Raw genomic sequence first — 22,615 nt, 5'->3', positions numbered from 1 at the left:
ACTTGCAGCAGCTACTTTTGACAGGTCCGATGGCTGCAAACCCAGCCCTGCCAATTGGCTTCACTATAAATAACGGAGAATTTCCAGAAGTCGAAAAACCAAAAACCTCCATTTTCATGTCCTCGAGGCCCCTACGATCGACCGCCGTTGTGGAGTTGCCGTTTCCTGTCAAACCGGCACCTGCCAACGGCAACCAACGGCTACCAACGGCTACTAGGCGGATCCACCTAGTCCATCCGCCGTATCAAAAGCCCCATCGCCCAATTCCCTAAATTTCAATTCTCGCTTAATCCCCCATCCGCAATTCTCCACCGCGAGCATGCCGTAATCTAGAGATCCACCAACCCAAAGAACCCCAAACGGCTTTTCCAACGCCAATTCCAAATTCACAGTCACCCCCAAAAACACTTTTTAAATGTCCCCCTGGCATACCTCACCGCCTATCTCCAGCTTATATCCGCAGTGTATCTAGAACCGCACTATCACATGCCCCGGAGCGATACTTAAAACACGCCAATTCACCGGAACTGCCACACCAAAACCACCAACATGGCGAAAATCACCCTTCAACACGCAAACAGAACTTTTTCAGCCTGGAGCTCCCACCCGCAGCTGGAGATCACAAACCCCCGCAGCTTCGAAAGAGTCATCTTCTTCTTACACGGTTTTCCAGACAACAACGAAGGATACGAGAATGTCACGCCAATTGTCGCCCAGCACTACAAAACGAAGGTCTTGTTGATTGCGCCCGTAATGAGGGGCTACGAGGCCTCGTCCCAGGGCCCAGACACCGAGTACAAGATGTCTGATTTGGCTGGAGACTTGAGAGCATGGATTTTACTGATTGTGCCTAACAAGGAGGTGCCTGTCCACTTGGTGGGCCACGACTGGGGCGCCATCGTCACCTTCAAAACCGCTTCCTTATACCCGGAGCTTATCACCTCGGCCGCCACCATGGCCATTCCGTACCTTGCCAACCTCAGACCATGGCACTATCTCTGGTACGCTCCTCGCCAGATCTACTGCCTGTCGTACTTCTTCACCATGCAATATGCGTTTTTGTACCGCCACAAGTTTGGAGACTTGCTGGTGCCGGGTTATTTGGACGAGCTCTGGAAGTACTGGTCGCCCAATTGGGATTTCAGCAAGCAGATCGACTCTGTGAGAAAAACGCTTGCTGAACCCGGTGTTCTCGATTCCGCCACCGCCTACTACCGTAATCTCTTCAGACCCAGCATCATCAAGGAGCGCAAGTGGATTGTGGATTTCGAAAAAGTGCCCACCTTGATTTTGGGCGGTGACAAGGACAATTGCATGGTTTCGGAATTGTACGACTTGGAGGCCCAGCTCTTGGCTTCAAAGCCCAAGGTGAAGGTGCAATTGTTGTCTGGACTTGGCCATTTCATGCACAGAGAAGACCCTACCAAGGTGACGGAGTTGATCTGTGACTGGTTTGACAAGTACAATTGAGGATTCAGTGCAGATGCTGCCACTACCAAAGAAGCTGAATTCTAGCTTGTTGGGAAATTGCTTTTATTTGTTGTTGTCGAGGAAAATAAAACAGAGGCTTTCGTCTGATTGGCAGCTGGAATGTGCTGTACCGCAAGCCTGGTTTTTATTTTAAGCACTTGCTAGGCAGCCCAGCGAGGAATGTTGATTATGAAGTGATGACCAAACCGAAGAAAGGCTTGTTACGTCAAGTTTGCTGCTGCCGAGGAAGCAGGACTTGATATTGTGGGTCGATTTTGAATTGAATTAATTATCTATCCTTTTTTTTTATCGGTTATTAAATTAAGAGGACCTATCTGTGTTAGGGAGGTAATAAAGTGTGGAATGACAATGCAATGCACAATCACCCATGGCTGAGCCCACCAGACGACAAGTACATCCAAGTATTATGATTAATTTTTATGTGATTAAAAAAGTAGCACGAAGAATGAAAAGACGGGCAGCGCCCGTGCAAAGGTATCTATTTCAACAAAAAGCGGCAGAGGCCACACCTCCACCGTGGTCTAGAGTGACAGAGAAGAGACCAGTTTGCAAGAAATGAAACATTTTCGCCCAAAGACCTGCTTTGGCTCGTATTTCCCTTCAAGGACTCGCTAAATCTTATCTCTGTTTGGGGCGAAGCTCACCACCAAGCCCTTCGCTGGTTTAGGGGCACATGCTGTGGCTAGTCCCCGGATTGGGCTGGAAGACGCCCAATGCGGACCATGATACACAAAACCGGTTTGGAGCCCAGTTCGTCAAAATGGGCCAAGACTTAGGCACACAAAAGTAGACTAGCGTCTGCAGCCTTCGTTCAGCAGCCCTGGGTATCAAGATTCTTCCATGGCCATAAGTATGAGCAGTTCGCTAATCCACCAGATTTACGAAGGTGGCAGTGCATTCGCTGCCTGCACAGGGCCACGAGGCTGGAGCCACGTCTGCGCCGCCGATGACGCACAGCGGATCTTGACAATAGCATGCTCTGCAGCTAACCCAGTCAGGGCCCAAAAGTCTGACTGGGTCGACCCCTCAGATTCAGCGAACAATGCCGGGTATGCAGCGAAAATGGTGCAGCGAACATCTTGTGAACAAGGGGCCCACTTGTCTCGGGAACCTGCCATGACAGACTAGACAACCGTCGTAGCCTCTTCGTAGTCAGGTCGCGCACAGAGCAAGAGCGTCGTGTTGGCCAGCGCTGCATCGCACTAAAAAAGCAACAAGTGGAGCAGGGGCTTGGATAAGAGCTGGCCTGCGGAGCCCCAGGGGATCTTCCAATGAGATCCTCCAATAGCAGGCTCGACATTACTCATACCGTGAGGGGCGTGCGACATGGTTACGAACAAGGCAGGGAAGGTGATGTAGTGGGGCAAGCGTCAGGATACCATGAGCCAGGGCCAACCTGCATTACTGCTGGGTAAGTAAAGCATGCCCTTTCGAGGATATCCCCTTGGGTGGGCCTTTTTTTTCTCAGTGTGCCGTGCGTCACCCGCAGCAGGACCCGTAGCCCTGTCTGCAGTCCGTGCGGTTCCTCCACCTGACGGCTATGCGTATATGCCTGAGTGCATCGAGCAAGGTTTCCCTGGCAGTCTCCTCCACCACAGACTCAGCTACTCCATCTGAACAAGAGAGTCAGTATACGCCTCTGCGTAGTGGTCATACGCCAGCACCTGCACAGGCGCCATCAAAGAGCCAGACACCTCGCCCAGCACCAGCGTCTGGTAGTCTCGCTTGAGCTCCTCCGGCATCTGCTCCATGACAAATGAGTCGTAGTCGCTAGTGTCTGTCCACCCCGTCAGCCCCGTGTAACCAGGGAACGTCGTGGTGGTGGCATCGTCATATGTAGCCTGGTACGTGCCCATGCTCAAGGCACTCACCGTGCTCATGTTGCTTAGCAGGCTCGAGTTGCTCAGCATCAGCTGCCGCAGCTCCGGTGGCCCATTCACCACTATGCCTTGAGCGTTGTCCCCCGAGCCCCATTTCGTCTGGAAGCTGTATGCTGGTGTGTGAGGCGACAGCTGACCCAGGTTGGAGCTGTTGGAGAGCGGGTGTGGACTGTGGAAGGCGTTCGGCCCCGGAAGCGAGTCATATCCGTAGCCTAGTGCGGCGGTGGAGCTTTGCATCCCGCTGAGACTGGCCTCGAAGCTGCTCTGGAGCGCACTGGGGGTGCTCTGAAGGGGCGGCTGGAGGGCCTGGGTGGAAGTGGAGGATGGGGCCGAGGCCGAGGGGGTCTGGTCGTGGTTATGGTCGTGGTCGTGGTCGTGGTAGTCGTAGCCCGGAAGCAAAGGAGCAGCAGGCTCCTTGGAGTCCACCACGGGCACCTCCTTGGCGTCACTCCTCTTGACCCTTTTCAAGGGACCCGAGACAAAAGTGCAATTGCCCTTGTTGAACTGAACACACGCCAAACAGGGGGTGGACTTTTCGATGATACAACATGTTTTCCTCCGGCGGCAGAAGTCGCAGGGTCTCTTGGTGCGCGATTTGTAAGGACGCACGGAGTTGACCTTGTTAGCCAAGGCCTTTTTGGAGAGCTTCATGGTGAGGAGTTATGGATGAAGATAAGTGGAAATCGGCTCCTTATATGGTGAGAGTGGTGGAGTGCAGCCACCTTTCCTTCCTTCAGGTGGGTCTGTTTATTGTGAAAGAAAAGGGTGCTTGTGCGTTTGCAGGTGCGCGTGCATCTGACATTGCAGGTTTCTTTCGTGCGGCCTTTGTGATCGCTTTTCTGCGCAGGCCCGCAGCGAGAGGTGCATACGATCGTGCGTGGTGAGGGTGCGGTGCGTCGCCTTGTGTGCAGTACCAACATATCGACGCTGTCTGAGCACATCACATGGACCCACGGAGCCATAAGCTTAGTAAGGGTGGCCAGGTGCTTACAACCATAGAAGCAGGTGATTTCCAGCGCCAGGTGAGTAGGGCGGTTGAAGTTGCTATTTCCTGCAGAGGCGGCCCGCAGGGCCCCCCATTCCCGCAGTATCTGTGCGAGGTGCTAAGTGTCAGGCACAGGCAGGAATAGGCCGTATTTGCTGTCAAAACCCAGAACGAGGACACTCACGCCATGTGCCATCTCAGGTTACGAATCGTAGCAGGGTCTCGCGGAAAAGCAGAACTCGCTTCAAAGGCCATATGGGAGTTAGACGGTGATCTGACAGAAACCCAAGGATGGTTTGGGCCGGGCACCTCAACGGGAAAAAAAAAAAAAAAAAAAAAAAAAAAAAGAAGTTTGAGTTTTTGAGCAGCCTCTCGCTTGAGGCATTTACTCAGCGGGGCGTCTGTTGGTGCTTGTGCAAGGCAGCCTAAAGCAAGGCATGCTGAAGCGTCTGGCACAAGACTGGTAGGGGCCTGGCAGGCGTGGGAGACTGTCCACCGAGGAGACACCAACGTTTCATTAGGGCCGCCCCAATATCACTATTCATTTTGAATTAACATTCCGTCGACTTACTGACTTATTTTTTCCACCGACTGAACCCAAATCTTTTTTTGTTTGTTTCACGGCGGCCCGCCTGCTCGCTTGGTAGCTTCGGTGCCTCGATTCGCTCGCCTGCTGCAGATCGCACTGCGGGCCGCTGGGCGAAAAGCCATACATCTATCTTCGAGGACGTGAGCTCTGCTGGGCGAAAACTCGTAAATCTATGAACGAGGAAGTGGCGGAGGGAAAGGTGGGTTTTTGGAGAAGAGGTGGTTTTTTTTTTTGGAGAAATGGTGGGTTTTTGGAGAAATGGTGGGTTTTTTTAGTAAGGGCCATGGAGGCCCAGCTCGTGAAGTTTGCAACGAAAAAATCAGGGCCTCTAAGTTCCAGGTAACAATAGGTGTCGGGCCGGAGATATTCACCTCACCAAAAAAAAAAAAAAAAAAGTTTTGGGTTGTGTGAGGAGAAGGAACCCCGACGGGGTGCACGGGTCTGCCCCGAGCTGTTATTGAGTTTACCCACCCAGTATTGCCTTTCAAGATAACACCCAACGCGATGTTTGTGTGGCTGGGAGTCCATGGCAAGTGGCAAACAATGTATGTCGTGCGCCATGCCATGTACCATGCACCCATGCCCCTCAAAGCGAGGAGGCGCGGCACCGGCGGATAAACTGGACCGTAGTGCGCGGATAAACCTGAGGTGGGCCTCTCATAGGAACCCCCAATATGCGCTATTTGGTTCGCAAGACCTTAGCTCCAGAGCCGCAGCACGTTCAACGTCGAAATTACCTCACATACGACGCCGCTTCGCTGAAGTCCTCCCGAACATATCTCCGAAACCCGCCAACCCGTGTGAAAAACACAAAGAGGGCCTTGCGACTGACGTAAAATGGGTTATATCGGCTATTGAGCCGCAAGGCACTGGCAACATAGGATTTGGGAAATAATGCCCGCCTTCCCAGGGCCCCGCAGACCAGGGCGGCCTTTTTTTCCCTCTTTTTGCAGCCATAGAGATAGCAAGAAATCTTGTATTGTTTTCAGCGGACCGCCCGGAAAAATTCTATGCGCCACAGTGCCCCGCCACCGGGTCATCCTCCGCAGCGGTAGGTTGAACCCGTCTGCCTCTATCGGGCGTCATAGTAGCAGAACAATGACTGTCGGGAAGCTTCCACGCAGATCTAAGCGAATAAGGTTTGGATTTTTTGGAATTGAAGCCGAGCGTCACGCCTTCACTACTAGCATGTGGAAACTCGCAACCGTGGGATTGGGTGTGCTTCTTCGATGAGGTCATCCCGAGAGTAAGGGCGTCTTTTGGGGCGTCGAAAATCTAGCGACTCGGGATTTTCCAGCCCATTGTTCTTCTTATAATGCCCCATTGTTTTAGCCCGTCTTCTCCACCTAGTGTCTGCGAAAGTTCCCCTCCAACGGAGGGTTTTTCCGTCCATTGTAAGTGGCGCAGAAGCAGAAAAGCTGACTTAGCACGTTTTAGCTGACGCAGGCACCGGCTAAGCTGGAACAATAGAACAATGGAGACCGGGCAGTGGTAATCTCGCACGCTATTTTTCCTTCTCTGGCATTAGCCACTTTGGGGCTGGAAGAGCAAAATATTTTCTAGATCGTGGGGCTAATTTGCGTCACACAAGGGTCTCCGACTGTGACTTTTTGCTTTGCATGTGGCTCAGCACGGAGGTGTTATTTTGGGTACATTGCTGGCGTTTATTTTCAGAGGCTAAAGCTCCTTCTGTCGAAAGCTTCTCTTCTCGAAAGCTTCTTCCCTCGATGCTGCCCAAATCGTCTAAAACCCTCGAGAACCTGCTACGCTGAAACTTACTCGTATCTTGTCCGCCGTCTCTTGGCCATTAGCGTCACTGCCATGAGCCGGTCACTGCCCAAATTGTCCCAGCGCAAATCCTTCCTCCCATCTTACCATCTTGAGATCTCTCAAAGTCTCTCTAAAAGCCGCTCTCAAAGTCTCTTTAAAAGCCGCTCAACCCTCGAACAGCCTCTTCGAATCGACCTCCTGGCCGGTGGACCCTGGCGTTGCTCGTGTTATGTCGGGGGACTAAAACGCATGTTTTGTTTCGGCGCCTCGAAAATGCATTTGCACCCTTTCTGCTGTGCCAAAGCACGCCAATTTTTCGCATATACGGCGCTTTGGAGGCACGTTTTCAGTGAAACCGCCCCCTGGTTCGGGCTACAAGCAGCAAAATCACCACCCCTACATTTCCAACTTCTCATTTACGGAACCACGGCTCTTGTCCCGGCACAATCCCGTCCTCGTAAATTCCTCGCCTTGAAAGCTTTCGGATCGCACGGCTGCAATGCATCCGTAGTCATTCCTCACTCAAGCCGCCGTGATGTCATCGGCTATACAGACCCAGTGCCGGAACGCTGGATGAAATTCACGGTTTCCGATGACGTGGGGCGGCGGGTGCAGAAACACTATTTGGACTCGGGGAAAAAAAGGTGGTCGATGTTGGGCCCATTTAGCCCTCCGTGCATGTTCGCTGCTTTGACGTTTACGGGGCTTTCGAACACACCTCCTGCTGTGGAGCACGGGAAGTGAAACGAATTGCTGGGCTAATCACCGAATTCGGTTTGGTCCACAGTTGTTGTTTGTAGCGGCGCTGGTGTGTTGTGCTTCTCAAGATGATCATACGAACCCTACATATTTCAGATCCTCCAAGGTGGCTTACATGTGCCGGGGCATTTTTTTTTTTTTTTTTTTTTTTTTTTCGTAAGCGGCCTTCCTGGTCGCCGTTTGCCAAGGCATTCGGATTCGACAACCTCCACGAAATTCAAAACACAAAATTGCCCGAAACACAATTTTTGCCCGAAACACCTCCACTACGACACCGTATCTCAACGTCCAACACGGTCTCTGCAACTTTAGCCGCCGATCTACAGATCCCCTTTCAGATCCCGAAGCTGCACATGCAACGAAAAACCTCTTGAAAAGGTATTCCCGTCAATGTAGGCCAAGCCTGTTTCCTTCTCTGCAAAGATTGCATTTTCCCTGCTTTCAAGAAGCACAATTGTAAAAGTCTAGAGCATGCCTGGACGAAACTAACACCACGCTTGTTCAGCGCATGTCCCGATCGGGTGCTTCCCGCATCTCTACAAAGCCTTCGTGCCAGTGGTATTAGTCGGCTCTATATATACATTCCCATATTCGTCACTACATCATAGGCATCCCTTGGGGCATCCCCTGGGGCATTCCTTGAGGCATTCCTTGAGGCATTCCTTGTGGCATTCCCTGGGGCAGACCACCACCGCCCTGGCCCTTCAACGACGACTTACCCGCCTTCAAAAGCTCGTCACATAACAAAAGATTGGATGCGATGCCTGTAGCGGACGAAATGGCGTTTCTCAACACTCTGAACGAGTCCCACACGCCTTCAAGCGCTGGGTCCATGGGCTCGCCCGACGTGAGGTCGATGCCGACCTGGTGGCCTTCGGCAATTTCATCCTGGCAAGAGGAAATGGTCTCCAACGAGTCCAAACCGGCGTTGGAGCTCAACGTCTTGGGTACAACCAAAAGCGCCTCGGCAAACGCCTGGATACCAGGCTTGTTGCGGCCTCTAAGGATACCCGTCTCGCTGGCAAGAAGGTGCTGGTTGCAGCTCATAAAGTAGGCGCCTCCACCTGGCACAATGGACTCGTCCTTGATCACATTGGCAACAGCTCTTAAACCGTCACGAACAGCGTCCTTGGTCTGCTGCAACTCGTGAGCAGCAGAGCCCTTGATGAGAATCGTGGCAGATCTGGATTCAGGGCACTCGGTGATGTGGGTGAATTTGTCCTCTCCAATACTCTCTTCGTAGACCCTACCAGCACGACCCAAGATCTCTGGCGACAAGTCGTCGACGGAATTCTGGGCCTCTCCGCCCACGATCAATTGCAAACGCTCCATGTTTCTTCTCTTGGCACGACGCAAGGCAAGAATGTTGTTCTTTGCCAAAACGTCCAACGACATGGGGTCGATACCCTTCTGGTTGATGATGACAAAGCCGGCGTCGCCGTTCAAGCCACATACCTCGTTCTTCAAGTCCACGATCTTCTTGAGCTTGGCGTCCACGAACTGACGCTCGGAAGCCACCAATTTCTCTCTCTGTTCAGCCGTCGAGTAAAAAAAGCCAGAGTTCACCTCCGTCTTCTCGTACTCCAACGACACGTTCAAAATCAACACGTACGCGTTGTTCACCACACGGGGCATGTCCGGGTGGCGGGCGCCGTGGTCCAAAACAAGTCCCTTGATGAAAGAGGTGTCTCTGGCGTGTCCGTGCTGCATCGTCATGATCTCGACCATGTGGAGGTCCAAGTTGTTTCTGGCCACGTCGTCGCCGGAGACGGCCAAAACAGAGTCCGTCACGATCGGCGCCAACACATCAGTGATGTCAGAAGTCACTTTCGTAGCCACCAGCGATTTGGCAACCTGCAACAAAAACTCCCTGTCAAACAGCTCGGGCGTGGTCTTGAAGCTGTCCAAGTACTTCAAAGAAGCCTCTCTGGCGATTTCAAATCCATCCACAAGCACACGAGGGTGCACTCCCTCAGAGATAAACCTCTCAGCCTGTTTCAACAATTCACCCACCAACAACACCACAGTGGACGTTCCGTCACCGGTGATCTCGTCCTGGGCGGTAGCGGCACGTGCAATCATGACCGCCGTGGGGTGTTGGATCTGCATTTCCGTAAGCAAAACCTTTCCGTCTTTGGTCAACTTGAGGTTACCTGATCCATCCACAAGCAACTTTAGGGTGCCTTTGGGGCCCAAGTTGGACGCCAAAACCTGCTGGAGGCCCTGGGCGGCGGCGATGTTCACCTGGAGTGCCTGCAGGCGTCTCAAGGACTCGGCCTTCGGGTTGAGGAGCTGGATCGACGAAGACATGGTGGTGGTTTCTGTTCGGTGGTGATTTTTTTTCTTATGGTGCGCACGTGACCGAGGTGGGTCCTAGTTTTGGAATGAAGCGGGGGCAGAGAAGTTTTGCCGGGAGGGTAGTTGGCCTCAAAGGATTGAATTATTTGGTCTAATAAAAAATTTATGGGAATTGACGGCGTCGTTGAAGGGGTTGTTGGTGGTGATGGTGTGTGGTGTGTGCAGGACGTGTCCCAGGGTCCATGGAAGGGTTTAGAATTGCATTGATGGAAAGGAATTGATTGGGGAGGTGAAGGGGAAAATGCTTTCTTTGCGATATTTAGGTTCAAGTTTTGGGGTTTTTCCTTTGTCGTAAAGGTATGTGGGGCATTGGGCTTGTCGAAGGATGGTCGTGATTTGGATATGGGTAGAGCAACGAGGATATTTCTATTCCGAGATATCCTTATAATTAAGAAAAAAAAAAAAAAAAAAAGAGTATGAAAGTAATCGCTTCGTTCAGCCTCTACATGGCTTTCTGTGATGTACTTGCGCTGGTGAGATAAATGTTCACAAGTTTCTAAAACATGTTAGTTGAACCATTATTCTAAAAAACGGTGACGCAATTTATTTAGATCTGAATTCGAAGCTCTTTATCTTGGATGAGAAAAAACACCTGAATGACATTTGGTGAAAAGTGGTTTCAGATCGTCATACCTATTGATTCGCACCCATACAATTTGCAACCAGAAGACTGTTCTGTAGATTGATATATTAGGCAAATTTTCTTCCCGAAATTCGAAGACTAACTATTTTGGTTGTGATTCAAGGCATTAAGAGCGTCAAATTTTCAGTTTATACCTCCCATGATTTTTTAATGTCTTTGTGGTTTTCGCTCAAATTGAACAATACCACTCCTGAACTGTAAAATCACGATGATCTACTAACTTTCTCAAGATATTCTGGAAATTCGTTTGTTTGCAACTTGAACAACTTCAACCAGTGAACTCTCGATAATCGCTGTTACAATTAAGATCTACCAACATTGACTTGAATGATATCGAAGAGAAAATAATTCTGAACAGCCTAAATCATCAGAATGCTGTCTTAGCTGAACCATAAGGCCTTCGCATTCTACAATTGTCTACAGCGAGTTTGGAAGTTACACTATATTGAAAGGAAAAAAAACTATATGTAGAAACCGACCTTTTCAAAAAGCTGTTGGTTAGACACTTCCACGACGACCTTCTTTGAGGATTCTTGGTAGTATGTTATCTTTGTGTTAGCAAACAGGAGGTAAACCATTCTCTCTGTGTTTTGGTAAATTTGTACCACGGACGAATCGATTCACTAGATCAATTGGCTATCTCGAGGTATTTCTGACAATTTTAAGCTTCGTGGACATGTTGTTGTACAGTCAACACGATTTGCTCGTTGATGCCCTAAGCCGGGACTTTTGTTAAAACATTCAATTCTGATGAATTTATTTCTTGTGTTTGCCGCTGGGGACTTTATTTGGAGGTTATGAGCCCTGAAGATTTGCGCCATAGCAGGCGATTCTGGGTTTTATCTGGGTTAGCAGGCGATTTTTGCCACTGGGGGCCACGTTAGGCCAATCGGCCAATTAGCATACCGGTGATCTTGCTTTGCATTTTGTCACCTGATGCCAGGGGGGAATCAACCAAGAACCCCCAACTTTTCAAATCAGGGAAAACGCGCGGATTTATACTTCGGAGATTTAAAGGAGTGCATATAAAATGCCGCTCCGCACTATCGGATTCGGCAGGGCTCTAGGAGGAGAAGTCACTTCAAGGGGTGCCCAGAATGCCTTTTTTTCAGGAATGGAAGTTATAAATAGTTTTTTAAAAATTTTACCATTATTATTGAAAGCCTTAATCTTTTCGTTTTATTAGCAGAAGTGCATATGCCATTTTCCCTTGTTGGTCGCTTGACGGTAAGGTCTTATGACACATGAGAGTCTCTTACAATGTAAAGACAGGTGAGGTCTGTGGGGTATATTGACGGCTGCAAAATCCTGCACCACACCATTCTCGATGCATTTGACGTCGACATGGCCATAATATTTTTGATATTATTTCCTTGCGTCACGTCCGAAAAAGGGGCACGGGCTAAAATTTCTTGTTCAGAGACGTGAATTTACGACCGTGGTGCATGAAGGATAGTGGAGTTACTTGCGGTGGATTTCTCAAAATGTCTAAGTGAACCCTTCAACATGTACACCTGGAAGGTTTCTATCAACGATGAACTTCACATGAAATTTTTTTTATCGATTATTAAATTAAGAGGACGCTTTAGAAGTTTTCAGCTGTTCAGTGGAGACAGCTCATGGAGGGTTATAGTGATTGAAAATGCATGCATTAGTTTGAGGTCGTATTGCACTATTACCAGTAATTTTCCACAGTGTCAAACCAAACCTTCGATTCGAAAAACGTAACTAGGCATTGTACTGTTTCAGGATGTGCCAAATTATGGTCGAGTTTGTTCTATGGTCAGTCACACCGCAGATGCTTTTCAGCGAATCTAGGGATTATTCTACATTAGAACACTCTTAATTGCTTGAGAATAAACTGTAGCTTGTTTGGGCACTCACAATGTCTTTGCAAGATGATTTTGGCTAATCTACGTGCCATTTGTAGGAAGATAGAGTGGTACGATATTAAAAACGCTCTAGCTCCTTGAGAATTTTTTTTTTGGAGTTGAAAGCTACAATTCAGCCTAATGAACATACAAAGTCAAAAATGAGCTAATTTTGACCTCAAAATGTCAAAAAATAGCCTTCTGTAGGTAACGAACTTATTAAACCTGCGTGCTCAATTGTGTACACTGGGCGTGTGGCGTAGTTGGTAGCGCGTTCGCTTAGCATGCGAAAGGTCTCCGGTTCGAATCCGGACTCGTCCATTTTTGCACCCAAAAGTGCCCATATTCCTTTTTTTTTTTACAAATTAAAACACTACTTCTCGTCGTCTATCATCGTGCATATCTAAACACCCCATTATATCCTCTTCACCGCACCACCTGGCGAGTCGTCGTTTCTGGCAGTCAAAACCTCGCATCCATCTTCTGTAACCAACAACATGTGCTCGAATTGAGCAGAATATTTACCGTCCTGGGTAGCAGCCGTCCATCCGTCGGGCCAGGTCAAGTCCCTATGCGTGCCAAGGCAAAGCATGGGCTCAATGGTGAAAACCATGCCTGGCTTGGCAATACCGATAGCCTTGTTTTTGGCGTAATGTGGAATGTTAGGCTGACAGTGGAACAACGAGTTGATACCGTGGCCACAGTAGGTTCTGACAACAGAACAGCCGTTTTTGGTAGCATGCTCCTCAATCACCGATCCCAACTCACGGAAAATCAAACCTGGCTTAACCTTGGCAATTGCCAAGTCCAACGCTTCTCTTGTAGTTTCCACCAATCTGACGGTGTCAGGGTCGCACTTGGCTTTGTCACCCACATAGTAGGTTTCATTAAGATCCGAGTGGTAGCCGTACAAGTATATCGTAACGTCCAAGTTGAGAATGTCTCCGTCTTCAAGTTTACGCTGGTCAGGAATACCGTGACAAATGACTTCGTTCACAGACGTGCACACGGACTTGGGGAAGTTGTAGTAATTGAGAGGAGATGGGTATGCTCCCCTGGCCAAACACTCCTTATGCAAAATGGCGTCAAGCTCGTCAGTAGTGACACCGGGCTTGATGTGAGATGCAACCTTGTCAATAATAGCCCTCGAGATCTTGCCCACCTTGCGCATTTTGTTGATTTCGTGCTCCTGCAAGATGGTGATTTTGCCTGTTCTGTCGTTTTTCATCTCGCTGATTGGTTTTCCATGCTGAGCGTAATCGGGCTTTTTGATATCCTTGAGCACTGGTCTCCGAGGCAGCAATGGGTACGCTGGTCTCAACGGACCAGTATAAGTAAAGTTTGGAAAAGGATCAAATTCCTTTCCGTCCTCGGCTGGATGGACGGCTTTGTGAACGGCCCAGCCGGCTCTGAAACATGTCTGGTTGCAAAAAACTGACTCCACCAGGCCCTTAAGACAAACAGGGCATTTGAGCTGTGACTCCGTTTCGTTACCACATGTAGGTGCTGCACAAACGGCCATTATGAGTGGTTTCTAGAAGTTCTGGGGAAATTCGGTGGTGAAAAACTCATCTCGTGAGGAAGTTGGTGATGGTGCACGGGTGTGGAGCTAGGAATCCGGAGTTTCTTGAAGGACGATGATATGCTTAAATTTGTAGGGATGACGACTTTTTGATTTTTTTTTTTCGGAGCTGGAAAACTTCGAAATTTCCAAATATCGGGGTTTTATGGATTGGGGCGACTTTATGGTTTTGCAGCCACCAGATCTCTTCATGCAGAAGCGTGTTTTCCATGAAAGCAATAGGTTGAAGCAAGGTAAAAAGTTTTCAGCAGGTGGTATCAACGAGACTAATTTTGCGGGGTTAAATCTTGATTGTGAGCTGAAGATTCCGTCTCATTTGGCTGCCAGAGTCGTTCTTTGAATTCGATACGATACCGTCAAATCAAATTAGAAGGTCCTGTTCAACAGGGTTAGTAGCCCGCCAGATGCGCCAATTATGCCTTGAGCTTCACGACTCAAGATTTTAAGGGCCCTTCAAATCATGGTATACCTAGGCACTAAAAGACTATCTGTCTCGACCAACAAAGATCCGAGATTCTCCACTTATGCAATTTCCCGAGATAGCAGCCGTAAGCACTTCAATATTTAAATGCTTTCTTTCCCGAATTGCACCCTAGTCTCCGCACAATCTCCTGAACACCACCTGACGATCGAGCCTACCATCAATTCTTCTTGATCTATAATCACCCCGCTCAATGTCTCCTCCCTTCAACCATCATGCAATTTCAAATCTCTCCCGCCTACTGTAACTGCTCAGGTCCAAAACTCATGGGAAGAAGCTCCTCCAAGGTCTTGCACACCATATCATCATTCTTTCCCGAAAACATAAAAATAGGCACCTTCGGAGCAAATTCTCGAATGAATTGACGGCAAATTCCACAAGGACTGATTGGCTCGGCGGAATCACCCAGAATTGCTATAGCTTGAAGCTCCTTAGAACCTTCCATTATGCATCTGGTGATGGCTGTTCGTTCAGCACAAATGCCTGCACCATACAGGGCATTTTCAACATTGGCACCGGTGACTATGGAGCCTTTTTTCGTGAGAATGGCACATCCAACGCTGGAGTTAGTACGTGTTTTTGGGTGGTGTGATGCGGTACTTACCGAAACTTGGAGTATGGGGAGTAAGAGAAGTCACGTGCTGCGGTTAGAATGATTTTGGAGAAGAATAGGGATAATGCATACCTTGGAGACACTGGGTTTTGAGGATCTGGACTTGTTCTGCAGAAAGATCGTGGTTCATCTTGTGCATTGATAAGAGGAAGAGGTCTCACAAAAGTGTTGATCGGTCACGTGACACTTCACGTGACAAATTTAAATCGACATGTCGAATAAGGTTTAATAACTTGCTTTTGGGAGCAGTTCAATGCAATGAGACCTAACCTAAACTTTCTCTGATTGCGCCAATCAGATAAACTCCCACTAGCTTCACCTGGTGCACAGGTTTCCTACAAGACCTGATTCAGACTCAGACCAGCAACAGCAAATATATAAGCCACCCCCAAGTATCTCCAGTTTTTGGCGATAAGACTTACATGCGTTTAAGACGTGGTGCCTGAAGAGTGATGTGTTGTTTTTCAGCAATTCTCCACGGTGAAAAAGTCTGACGTCATCGCAATCACCGAAACTCCTTCCGTTTTGAGAAAATATATCCACTCACTAAGCAGCCTCAGCAAACGTAAACCTGCTGCACCCCACAGCAAGATGAAATTTCATCAGATCGATCAAATCAAGCACTGTGTAGAGCTGTGTTTTTTCCCCACAAAGTAGTAGCAAGCGCTAGGAGGCTGATTGCTGGGGAAAAACCGGTTCTATGTACAGGAATCACACTAGGTCTACTAATGGTCTACGTGTTAGGGTCCCCTGTCGGCTAAAATTGACTTGTTACTGACGGTGTGTGAAGGAAATTACTTAATGTTTTGCAACTACAAATAGTGGGGTCCTGCACATAATCCCCGCGATCGCTTGTTCCCACATTCTCCCACTGCCTACAATGACGTGGCGAGGCATACAGGATGGTCATTTGACAGCTCTTGCTCATCGGTGGATGAAAAGTATTAGTATTTAAAGGAATTTCTAAAAATAGGCCAGATTTTCTGATCCGGGCGGTCCCGGGTGACGCGCTATCAGGAGACTTTATCAGGTGATATGGCCTGTTCCTGTTGCAGTGAAGCACTGATGGGGCTTTGTGTGAGCATCTTTTTGGTGGCTTATATGCAGGAGAGGGGCGGAAACCGAGGGAGCTTTTTTTACCCCCAGCCACCAGCAACCTAGTGGAAGCTGTTTTTTAGTTGAAACGTAGTTTGAGGAATTGAATTTATAGCTTTTTTCAAAATCTGGCTTTACGGGCCGGTCAAGGTGTGCCGAAAATATCGAGAACGTGAAAGCGCATATTTGACGTGTAGCGCAACGGCTGCACATGAAAGAGGCAAATGTGAAGGAACCACAACGGTGAGAAGACGATGTCGTTCTAGGGACCCGGAATTTCGGCACCCAGCGACGCTGCATACAAATGGACTACACCACTTGATAGAGCGAAATCTTCTGATTTCAGCGGTGTAATTCGTTTTTTTGTAGCCCCTGTAGCGCCCAAGATATAAGCAAAAACAAGACGCGACATTATATCTCTCTAAAATGTCGTGGCTTGGTCAGCAGAAATGCCCCATTGATTTCCACAAAAGCCGGCCCAGATCCGCTCACAAAAGGCAAGTAATGTAGTTTCGGAGATGGCAATCATGCCCATTTAGTTTTTTTCCCAATCGACAGGCCCGATTCAGAGAAAATCCACAATTTCGTGTTTTTGCAAAATCTCACCAAATCCCGAACCCCGCAGCTCCAGACTCAATCCCTCTACATCAGCACTACAGCCCTGACCCGTCTCCACACACGCGTACCCCACCGAAGCCCGGTAAGCCCCCCAGCGTAGAAAAAAAACAGAGATTTTGAGGAGGGACCATTTTGTCCTGCACACAGCGCTCTGCCTGCTCCCGGACCTCTCCATTACATCACTCTTCAAACTATAACTCCTCCACAAACTCACCCTTTTTCCATGGAGCTAGTCTTCCTTCGCCACGCAACGCGGGCAGACCATGCCTCCTTAAATAATCCTCCCCTTTACCATGACTACAAACCCTACGATCCCTCGGTTTCGGTATCTGCTGTGGGTGAAGCCTCAAGGGTGGCTCGTGACATAGCACAAGTGTGTCAGTTTCTGAAACCAAAACGCAACGTGTATGTGCATTTCCTGCCTTACTTGCGGTGCTGCCAGACGGCGGATTTGGTGGTGCTGGCGCTTCAAAAAGAGGTGCCTGAAACACGCCTCAAGTTCAACATGCTCTGTGATTTTGCCCTACTGGAATGGCTCCACGACAGAATGAAGAACACCCCTCCTTACACGGAGCTGAGCGAAGCGTACGACATGTACACGCCCAACGTGAAGATCTTGGAGAACAGGCGGTGTGTGCTGAACTTCCGTCCCACCACAACGCTAGGGCCCTGGAATGAGCCTGGTCTCAGTTATAGGGACTACGCTGACCGCTGCAAAACGTACTTCAAGAAGCTCATGGCCACCTACGACAAACCCGTGCATGTGAACAACGAAGACTTGGTCATTGTCGTTGGCCACGGCTACCTGATCAACCACTTCATGTCTTACTTCATCAACCACCCGATCTTCGAGGAGATCCCGGAATCCACAATCAACTACGCCAGGAGGGAGAACGACGTCTGGACCCTCAAGCGTGACTGCTTACAGCTCTTGCATTACGAGGACATCGACTCCACGCTAAACCTCGAAAATGACATCGTCGTCTACAAGCTGAATTTCATCAAGAAGAACGAGCTAGACGAAAACAAGCAGTACCCCGCCATTGGCTTTGGCGGCTTGAAATTGCCCAACCAGGAGCTGCTGGCGCCTCGGCCCTCGTTCAGGGTTGAAAACTCCGCCAATAACGTGCAAAGACCCAACTTGGCCAAAAACCTCTTGTGTCCCACGGCACGCAACTGGAACGCCCTGGATTCGAACAAATTCCAGGTCAAATCCGAGTTCAAGCTCAAGGTGATGAACGACGAGGCGTTCAAGAAGGCTTTTGACCTCTCCAACCCACCCACGCATCCCATTTCGCCCGAAGTTTCGCCAAACTCGGAGCCCACACGTACAAATTCTGTCATTGATCTCGTCAAGCTTAATTCCAACGACGAGATCCAGCGCCCTTTCAAGCTCCGGTACTCGCTGGCGTCCGATATCCCCGTGCATTTCTTGAACTCCAAAGTCAACTCCCACGTCAACCTTGCTCTGTTGCAGCGCAATGCATATTCACACAACAACTCGCTGTCAGAACAGGGGATGGGGCCCCTGGTACTCTCTGGTGGCTCCTTGTCACCTAGAGATTTTTCTGATCTCGATGGTGACGGAAGCCAGCATTCCAGTAATATGGGCGAAGTCATCAGCAGACTTCTGCGGATCAGATCGTTGCAGAGAAAGAGGGCCCAGACGCCCAGTTTCGGCAAGATCAAGGAGAACTCCTCAGACGAGCTGTCGGATTCGGAAGTCCACAAATTCTCGCTCTCGTTCAACCAGGAGAAACGGGACGTCACGCCAAAACGGGTTCTTCTGGGCTCCCCTGTGGTCCCCAACCGTGCCAGGGGCAACTCCGTCAAGCTCATTCCGTCCGTGCTTAACCAGAAGTTCGAGCGTGAAAACGGCGAAAACAGCACAGATAACAGCATCAACAGCAGCGCTAACGGAAGTGCCAATGGCAGTATTTCGGGCATCAGAGCCCATAAGGGTTTGAATGGGACGGCCAGAACCACCAGCAACGGCAACACAAACCCTACCAAACCATCTGGTCTTCAACGCCCCATTGGCCTCAAAAAGACGCCCTCCATGTTCTACAACTTGGACCTGGACTCTGCCGATGGTTCATCAGAAGGAGAAGATGATGACGACCTGGCGCTGCCGCCGAAGGAAAACCAGTACACTTGGTTTGGCCAGAACGCCCGGGGTTACGTCTGAGGCATAACGTAAATAAGCATATATTGGGAGGTGCCGGTGAAGCATAAAAGTAAATAAGCATATACAAGGAAGGATAAGGATTGGTAGTGGCAGCTGTAGGGATGGCGAAATATTTAGCTATGATTTTGATAAAATTAAAGGACAGTTATACTGATGGAGTGCTGGTATTTGCTTTGACAACTGTAAGTGTCAGTGACTCACCAGTCAAAAAAGGGCAGCTAGAGGTTTAATAAGTCAAAAATTGACAGTTTTCAAAATCAATTGCTAATAAGTTTCGTAAATTTGAATGGTGTTGATTCTATTACAGAATCACGAGCTTAATGAACCCACATTCGATCAATTCAGACAACACATTTGAATCCAATATCAGGGCTTTTTTCCAACCTAAGATCGTTCTAAGATTACCTCAGTCAAATTACTTCAGAAATAGTACTAAATAAGTCTTGATCCACAGACGCTCTTTGGTCATAGCGCTTATACAATTTCTAAACTTTTCCCTAGATGTGCAGAACTCCCATAGGAGACAAAATAAATTGCAAACAACAATAAACCGATTCCATGTCTTTTTACCTAAACATCACAACTCTTGTAATTGTCCCCAGAATGGCTGCAACTACATCCGTGCAGTATTATCACTATCTCAACTACACCCACTTCTTTAACCCAATGTCACAGGGAGGCGCCCAGACCGTGGAGGCGCCAGATGCAGGACTTCTGCTGCTCCTGTCGACCAACACTGCCACTTTCGGGCTTTCCAAGCACCTCCTGATCCCCCTTTTCGTGAAAATCCGCTCCCTAGAAACAACCCACAAGTTCAAACCCGCCTCCAGCTCCGCAAAATACAAAAACCCGGACCTCTTCCAGGTGCTTTCCAAGATCCTGGCAAGCTCAGACTTGTTTGTGAAAGTGGAGGTGCTCGATGGAAACAACAATCGCATAATTCCTCCAGTCCAGACGCCGTATAGGCAGTTTCTGGGTAATAGGCGGATCTGGGATGCTGTGATGAAGCTCCCGATTCTCTACAGCCAGCTCGACTACAGCGCATACTTGAGATTTGAGCTTTTTGAGATTGTCCAGACAAAACCGGTCCACTTTGCGGAAGGTAGACTCTCTTTGTTTAACCATGAAAACGGGTCCCTCAGGAAGGGCACCTACAAGGTTCCGATTAACAAGGATTCTCCCGCTGTCAACTATAAAACCGAATTTTGCACCACACCGCTCGAAGATAGAATGATCAATTACGAAAACGGCGCTCTCAAGAAGGAACCATGGCTAGATTCTCTCCTGCTTCCGATTGCAGAAAAGCTCAAACAGCAGGAAACGTGTCCCGGCGACGCACCATACCATCTTTTCGTGGAGCTTCCGAACTTCTCCCTTCCAATTGTATTCCTGGACATCACCTATGAGCTTCCTACCATGGAAATGCTACCCCAGGCTGATTTTGACAAGACGCAATTGGGTACCGAGAACGCAGGTGCCATGGTTCTCACGTCTGTGGACTTGACGCCACGGAAATTATACGACCCTGACTTTGATTTTCTGACTCTCCACAATTTCAACACTACTGGCGAGGCCTCGGTTCCTGGAAGTGCTGGAGTCCCTGGGCAATCAGGAGGAAGCATGACTCGCAGAGCACCACTTGATCCAATTGAGAAAAAATTCAACATTCTCTCCACCAGCGTCAACAACAACTCCTTGCTAGATAAGGAGGTCAAGCCGTCACCGCAGGACCGTGACGAGTTGGGCAAGATCTTGAGAAAACCACTGAGCGCCATTTTGGCCGATAACGAGAAACGCATTCTTTGGAAGTACAGGTACTACTTCTCAAAAAATCTGGGCGACGAATCGCAAATATCAGGTCCCCTACAGAGTCAGCGCCAGTTCTTGACCAAATTCTTCAAATGCTTCAACTGGGAAAACGAGCAGGAGCTTGACCATGCAATGAAGGAGATTTTGCCATACTGGAGCGTTGAAAAGATCGATATGGGCGACGCTCTAGAGCTTCTCAGCAACCAGTTCAATCCTCATAACCTTACAGCGGCTCTTAGACGTCGTTTGGTTGACACCTCTGGAACCAGCAGGGATATCAACACAGCAGAGGAGCAAAAAATCGAAAAGATTTTTAAATCGGCCATGAAACTACGTGAGTTTGCAGTGGACAGACTCAAATTGGCCTCAGCAGATGAGCTTTTGTTGTACCTTCTCCAACTCGTTCAGGCACTCAAGTACGAGGTCATTGAAGAAAACCCTAATTTGGAGAAGGCACCGCTAGCCAAATTTTTGCTCCAACGGTCAGTGGAAAATGGTATTCTCGGAAACTTCTTTTACTGGTATGTGAAGGTTGAAAATGAGGACCAGCTCAATGGGGGAGAGGTTGTTCCTCAGTCGAAAGCTGTCAATGGTGCAATTTACGGAGTTGTGCTCAACACGTATATTGAAAAGCTCAGGTCCTTCTGTCAAAAGACCAAACTGCCACAGTATAAGTATTTGAAAAGGCAGATTGCGTTTATTAAGAAGCTCACCAGCTTGGTGGAGAAGATTCGAACAACATTCAAGAGAAATGAGGCAACAGCAAAGAAGGTCCAGTTCCTCAGAGAGTACCTTGCAGACCCTCTGAATGAAATGCTTCTGTTTCCTGACCCTTTCCCACTTCCACTCGATCCATCCGTCATCATTTGTGGATGCCATCCAGAAGAGTCTTCCGTTTTCAAGTCTTCTTTGGCACCACTTAAAATTACCTTCAAAACAATAACCAACTTCAAGGAACGCCTGTTGTCATCGCATTCCTCCCAAATCTTCGGGGGAACCAAGAAACACAAGTATGGAAAGTACCTGCTCATGTTCAAGATTGGAGACGACTTGCGTCAGGATCAATTGGTCATCCAGATCATCAACCTCATGGACCAGCTTTTGAAGAACGAGAATTTGGACTTGAAGCTCACTCCATACAAGATTTTGGCAACAAGCCCAGTCGCTGGTCTCATTCAGTTTGTGCCCAATGAAACGCTAGATGCGGTTTTATCTGCAACATATGACAATGCTGCTCCTAGCCAAAGTGCCACTACAGCAAATGGTATTCTTCGGTACCTCCAACTTCACAGCAGAATGTTACACCACGAAGAACCGGAATCACAGAGTGTTCTCGGGAAAAAGAAAAATAGCATACCCCTGCAAGATCAGGAACATGCTGTTTCCAGTGATTTAGGCATTTCGCCAACTCTCATGGACAACTACGTGAAGTCATGCGCTGGTTATTGTGTTATTACCTATCTTCTCGGTGTGGGCGATCGACACTTGGATAATTTGCTTCTTTCACCCAACGGCAAATTTTGGCACGCCGATTTTGGCTATATTCTCGGTAGAGACCCCAAGCCTTTCCCACCATTGATGAAGCTTCCTATCCAAGTGGTTGACGGAATGGGCGGAATGACCCACGAGAACTTCAACATCTTCAAGAACTACTGCTTCATCACGTACACGACGCTCAGAAGAAACAGCAACTTGATTTTGAATCTCTTCCAGTTGATGTTGAATGCGAATATACCTGATATCCAGATCGATCCAAAACGTGCGGTGGAGAAGGTCGAGGAGAAGTTTGCCTTGGAGATGACCGAGGAGCTGGCGATTCTTCATTTCCAGAACCTCATCATCGACAGCGTCAACGCTTTCTTGCCGGTTGTCATTGACGCCCT

General features: G+C 48.7%; 6 protein-coding genes and 1 non-coding gene across 7 annotated transcripts; 4 read left to right on the top strand and 3 right to left on the bottom strand. All coding sequences in view use genetic code 12, as the record gives it.

Moving 5' to 3' along the window:
• Positions 1-549: 549 nt before the first annotated feature.
• On the top strand, positions 550-1,470 carry CXQ87_002029 (uncharacterized protein; the record flags this gene model as incomplete). Its single annotated transcript, XM_025480550.1, has 1 exon — positions 550-1,470. The coding sequence occupies one exon, from the start codon at positions 550-552 to the stop codon at positions 1,468-1,470; it is 921 nt and encodes a 306-aa protein (XP_025334850.1).
• Positions 1,471-3,095: 1,625 nt separating this feature from the next.
• On the bottom strand, positions 3,096-4,022 carry CXQ87_002028 (Zn(II)2Cys6 transcription factor domain-containing protein; the record flags this gene model as incomplete). Its single annotated transcript, XM_025480549.1, has 1 exon — positions 3,096-4,022. One exon carries the CDS (start codon positions 4,020-4,022, stop codon positions 3,096-3,098), a length of 927 nt encoding a protein of 308 aa, XP_025334849.1.
• Positions 4,023-8,071: 4,049 nt separating this feature from the next.
• On the bottom strand, positions 8,072-9,784 carry CCT6 (chaperonin-containing T-complex subunit; the record flags this gene model as incomplete). Its single annotated transcript, XM_025480548.1, has 1 exon — positions 8,072-9,784. The coding sequence occupies one exon, from the start codon at positions 9,782-9,784 to the stop codon at positions 8,072-8,074; it is 1,713 nt and encodes a 570-aa protein (XP_025334848.1).
• A 2,810-nt stretch (positions 9,785-12,594) lies between these two features.
• CXQ87_002026 lies at positions 12,595-12,667 on the top strand. The gene has a single exon. It is a non-coding gene; the product is annotated as a tRNA-Ala (tRNA).
• A 94-nt stretch (positions 12,668-12,761) lies between these two features.
• CXQ87_002025 (methionine aminopeptidase) lies at positions 12,762-13,868 on the bottom strand (the record flags this gene model as incomplete). The annotated part of the gene is made up of 1 exon (XM_025480547.1): positions 12,762-13,868. One exon carries the CDS (start codon positions 13,866-13,868, stop codon positions 12,762-12,764), a length of 1,107 nt encoding a protein of 368 aa, XP_025334847.1.
• A 3,090-nt stretch (positions 13,869-16,958) lies between these two features.
• On the top strand, positions 16,959-18,923 carry CXQ87_002024 (uncharacterized protein; the record flags this gene model as incomplete). The annotated part of the gene is made up of 1 exon (XM_025480546.1): positions 16,959-18,923. The coding sequence occupies one exon, from the start codon at positions 16,959-16,961 to the stop codon at positions 18,921-18,923; it is 1,965 nt and encodes a 654-aa protein (XP_025334846.1).
• A 666-nt stretch (positions 18,924-19,589) lies between these two features.
• Positions 19,590-22,609, top strand: VPS34 (phosphatidylinositol 3-kinase; the record flags this gene model as incomplete). The annotated part of the gene is made up of 2 exons (XM_025480545.1): positions 19,590-22,505; positions 22,580-22,609. The coding sequence occupies 2 exons, from the start codon at positions 19,590-19,592 to the stop codon at positions 22,607-22,609; spliced, it is 2,946 nt and encodes a 981-aa protein (XP_025334845.1).
• Positions 22,610-22,615: the final 6 nt, after the last annotated feature.

Source organism: Candidozyma duobushaemuli (genome assembly GCF_002926085.2).
Source record: "Candidozyma duobushaemuli strain B09383 chromosome Unknown B_B09383, whole genome shotgun sequence".
NCBI classification, from domain to species: Eukaryota; Fungi; Ascomycota; class Pichiomycetes; order Serinales; family Metschnikowiaceae; genus Candidozyma; species Candidozyma duobushaemuli.
Note: the sequence above shows the minus strand (reverse complement) of the source record. Positions and strands in the feature narration are given on the sequence as shown.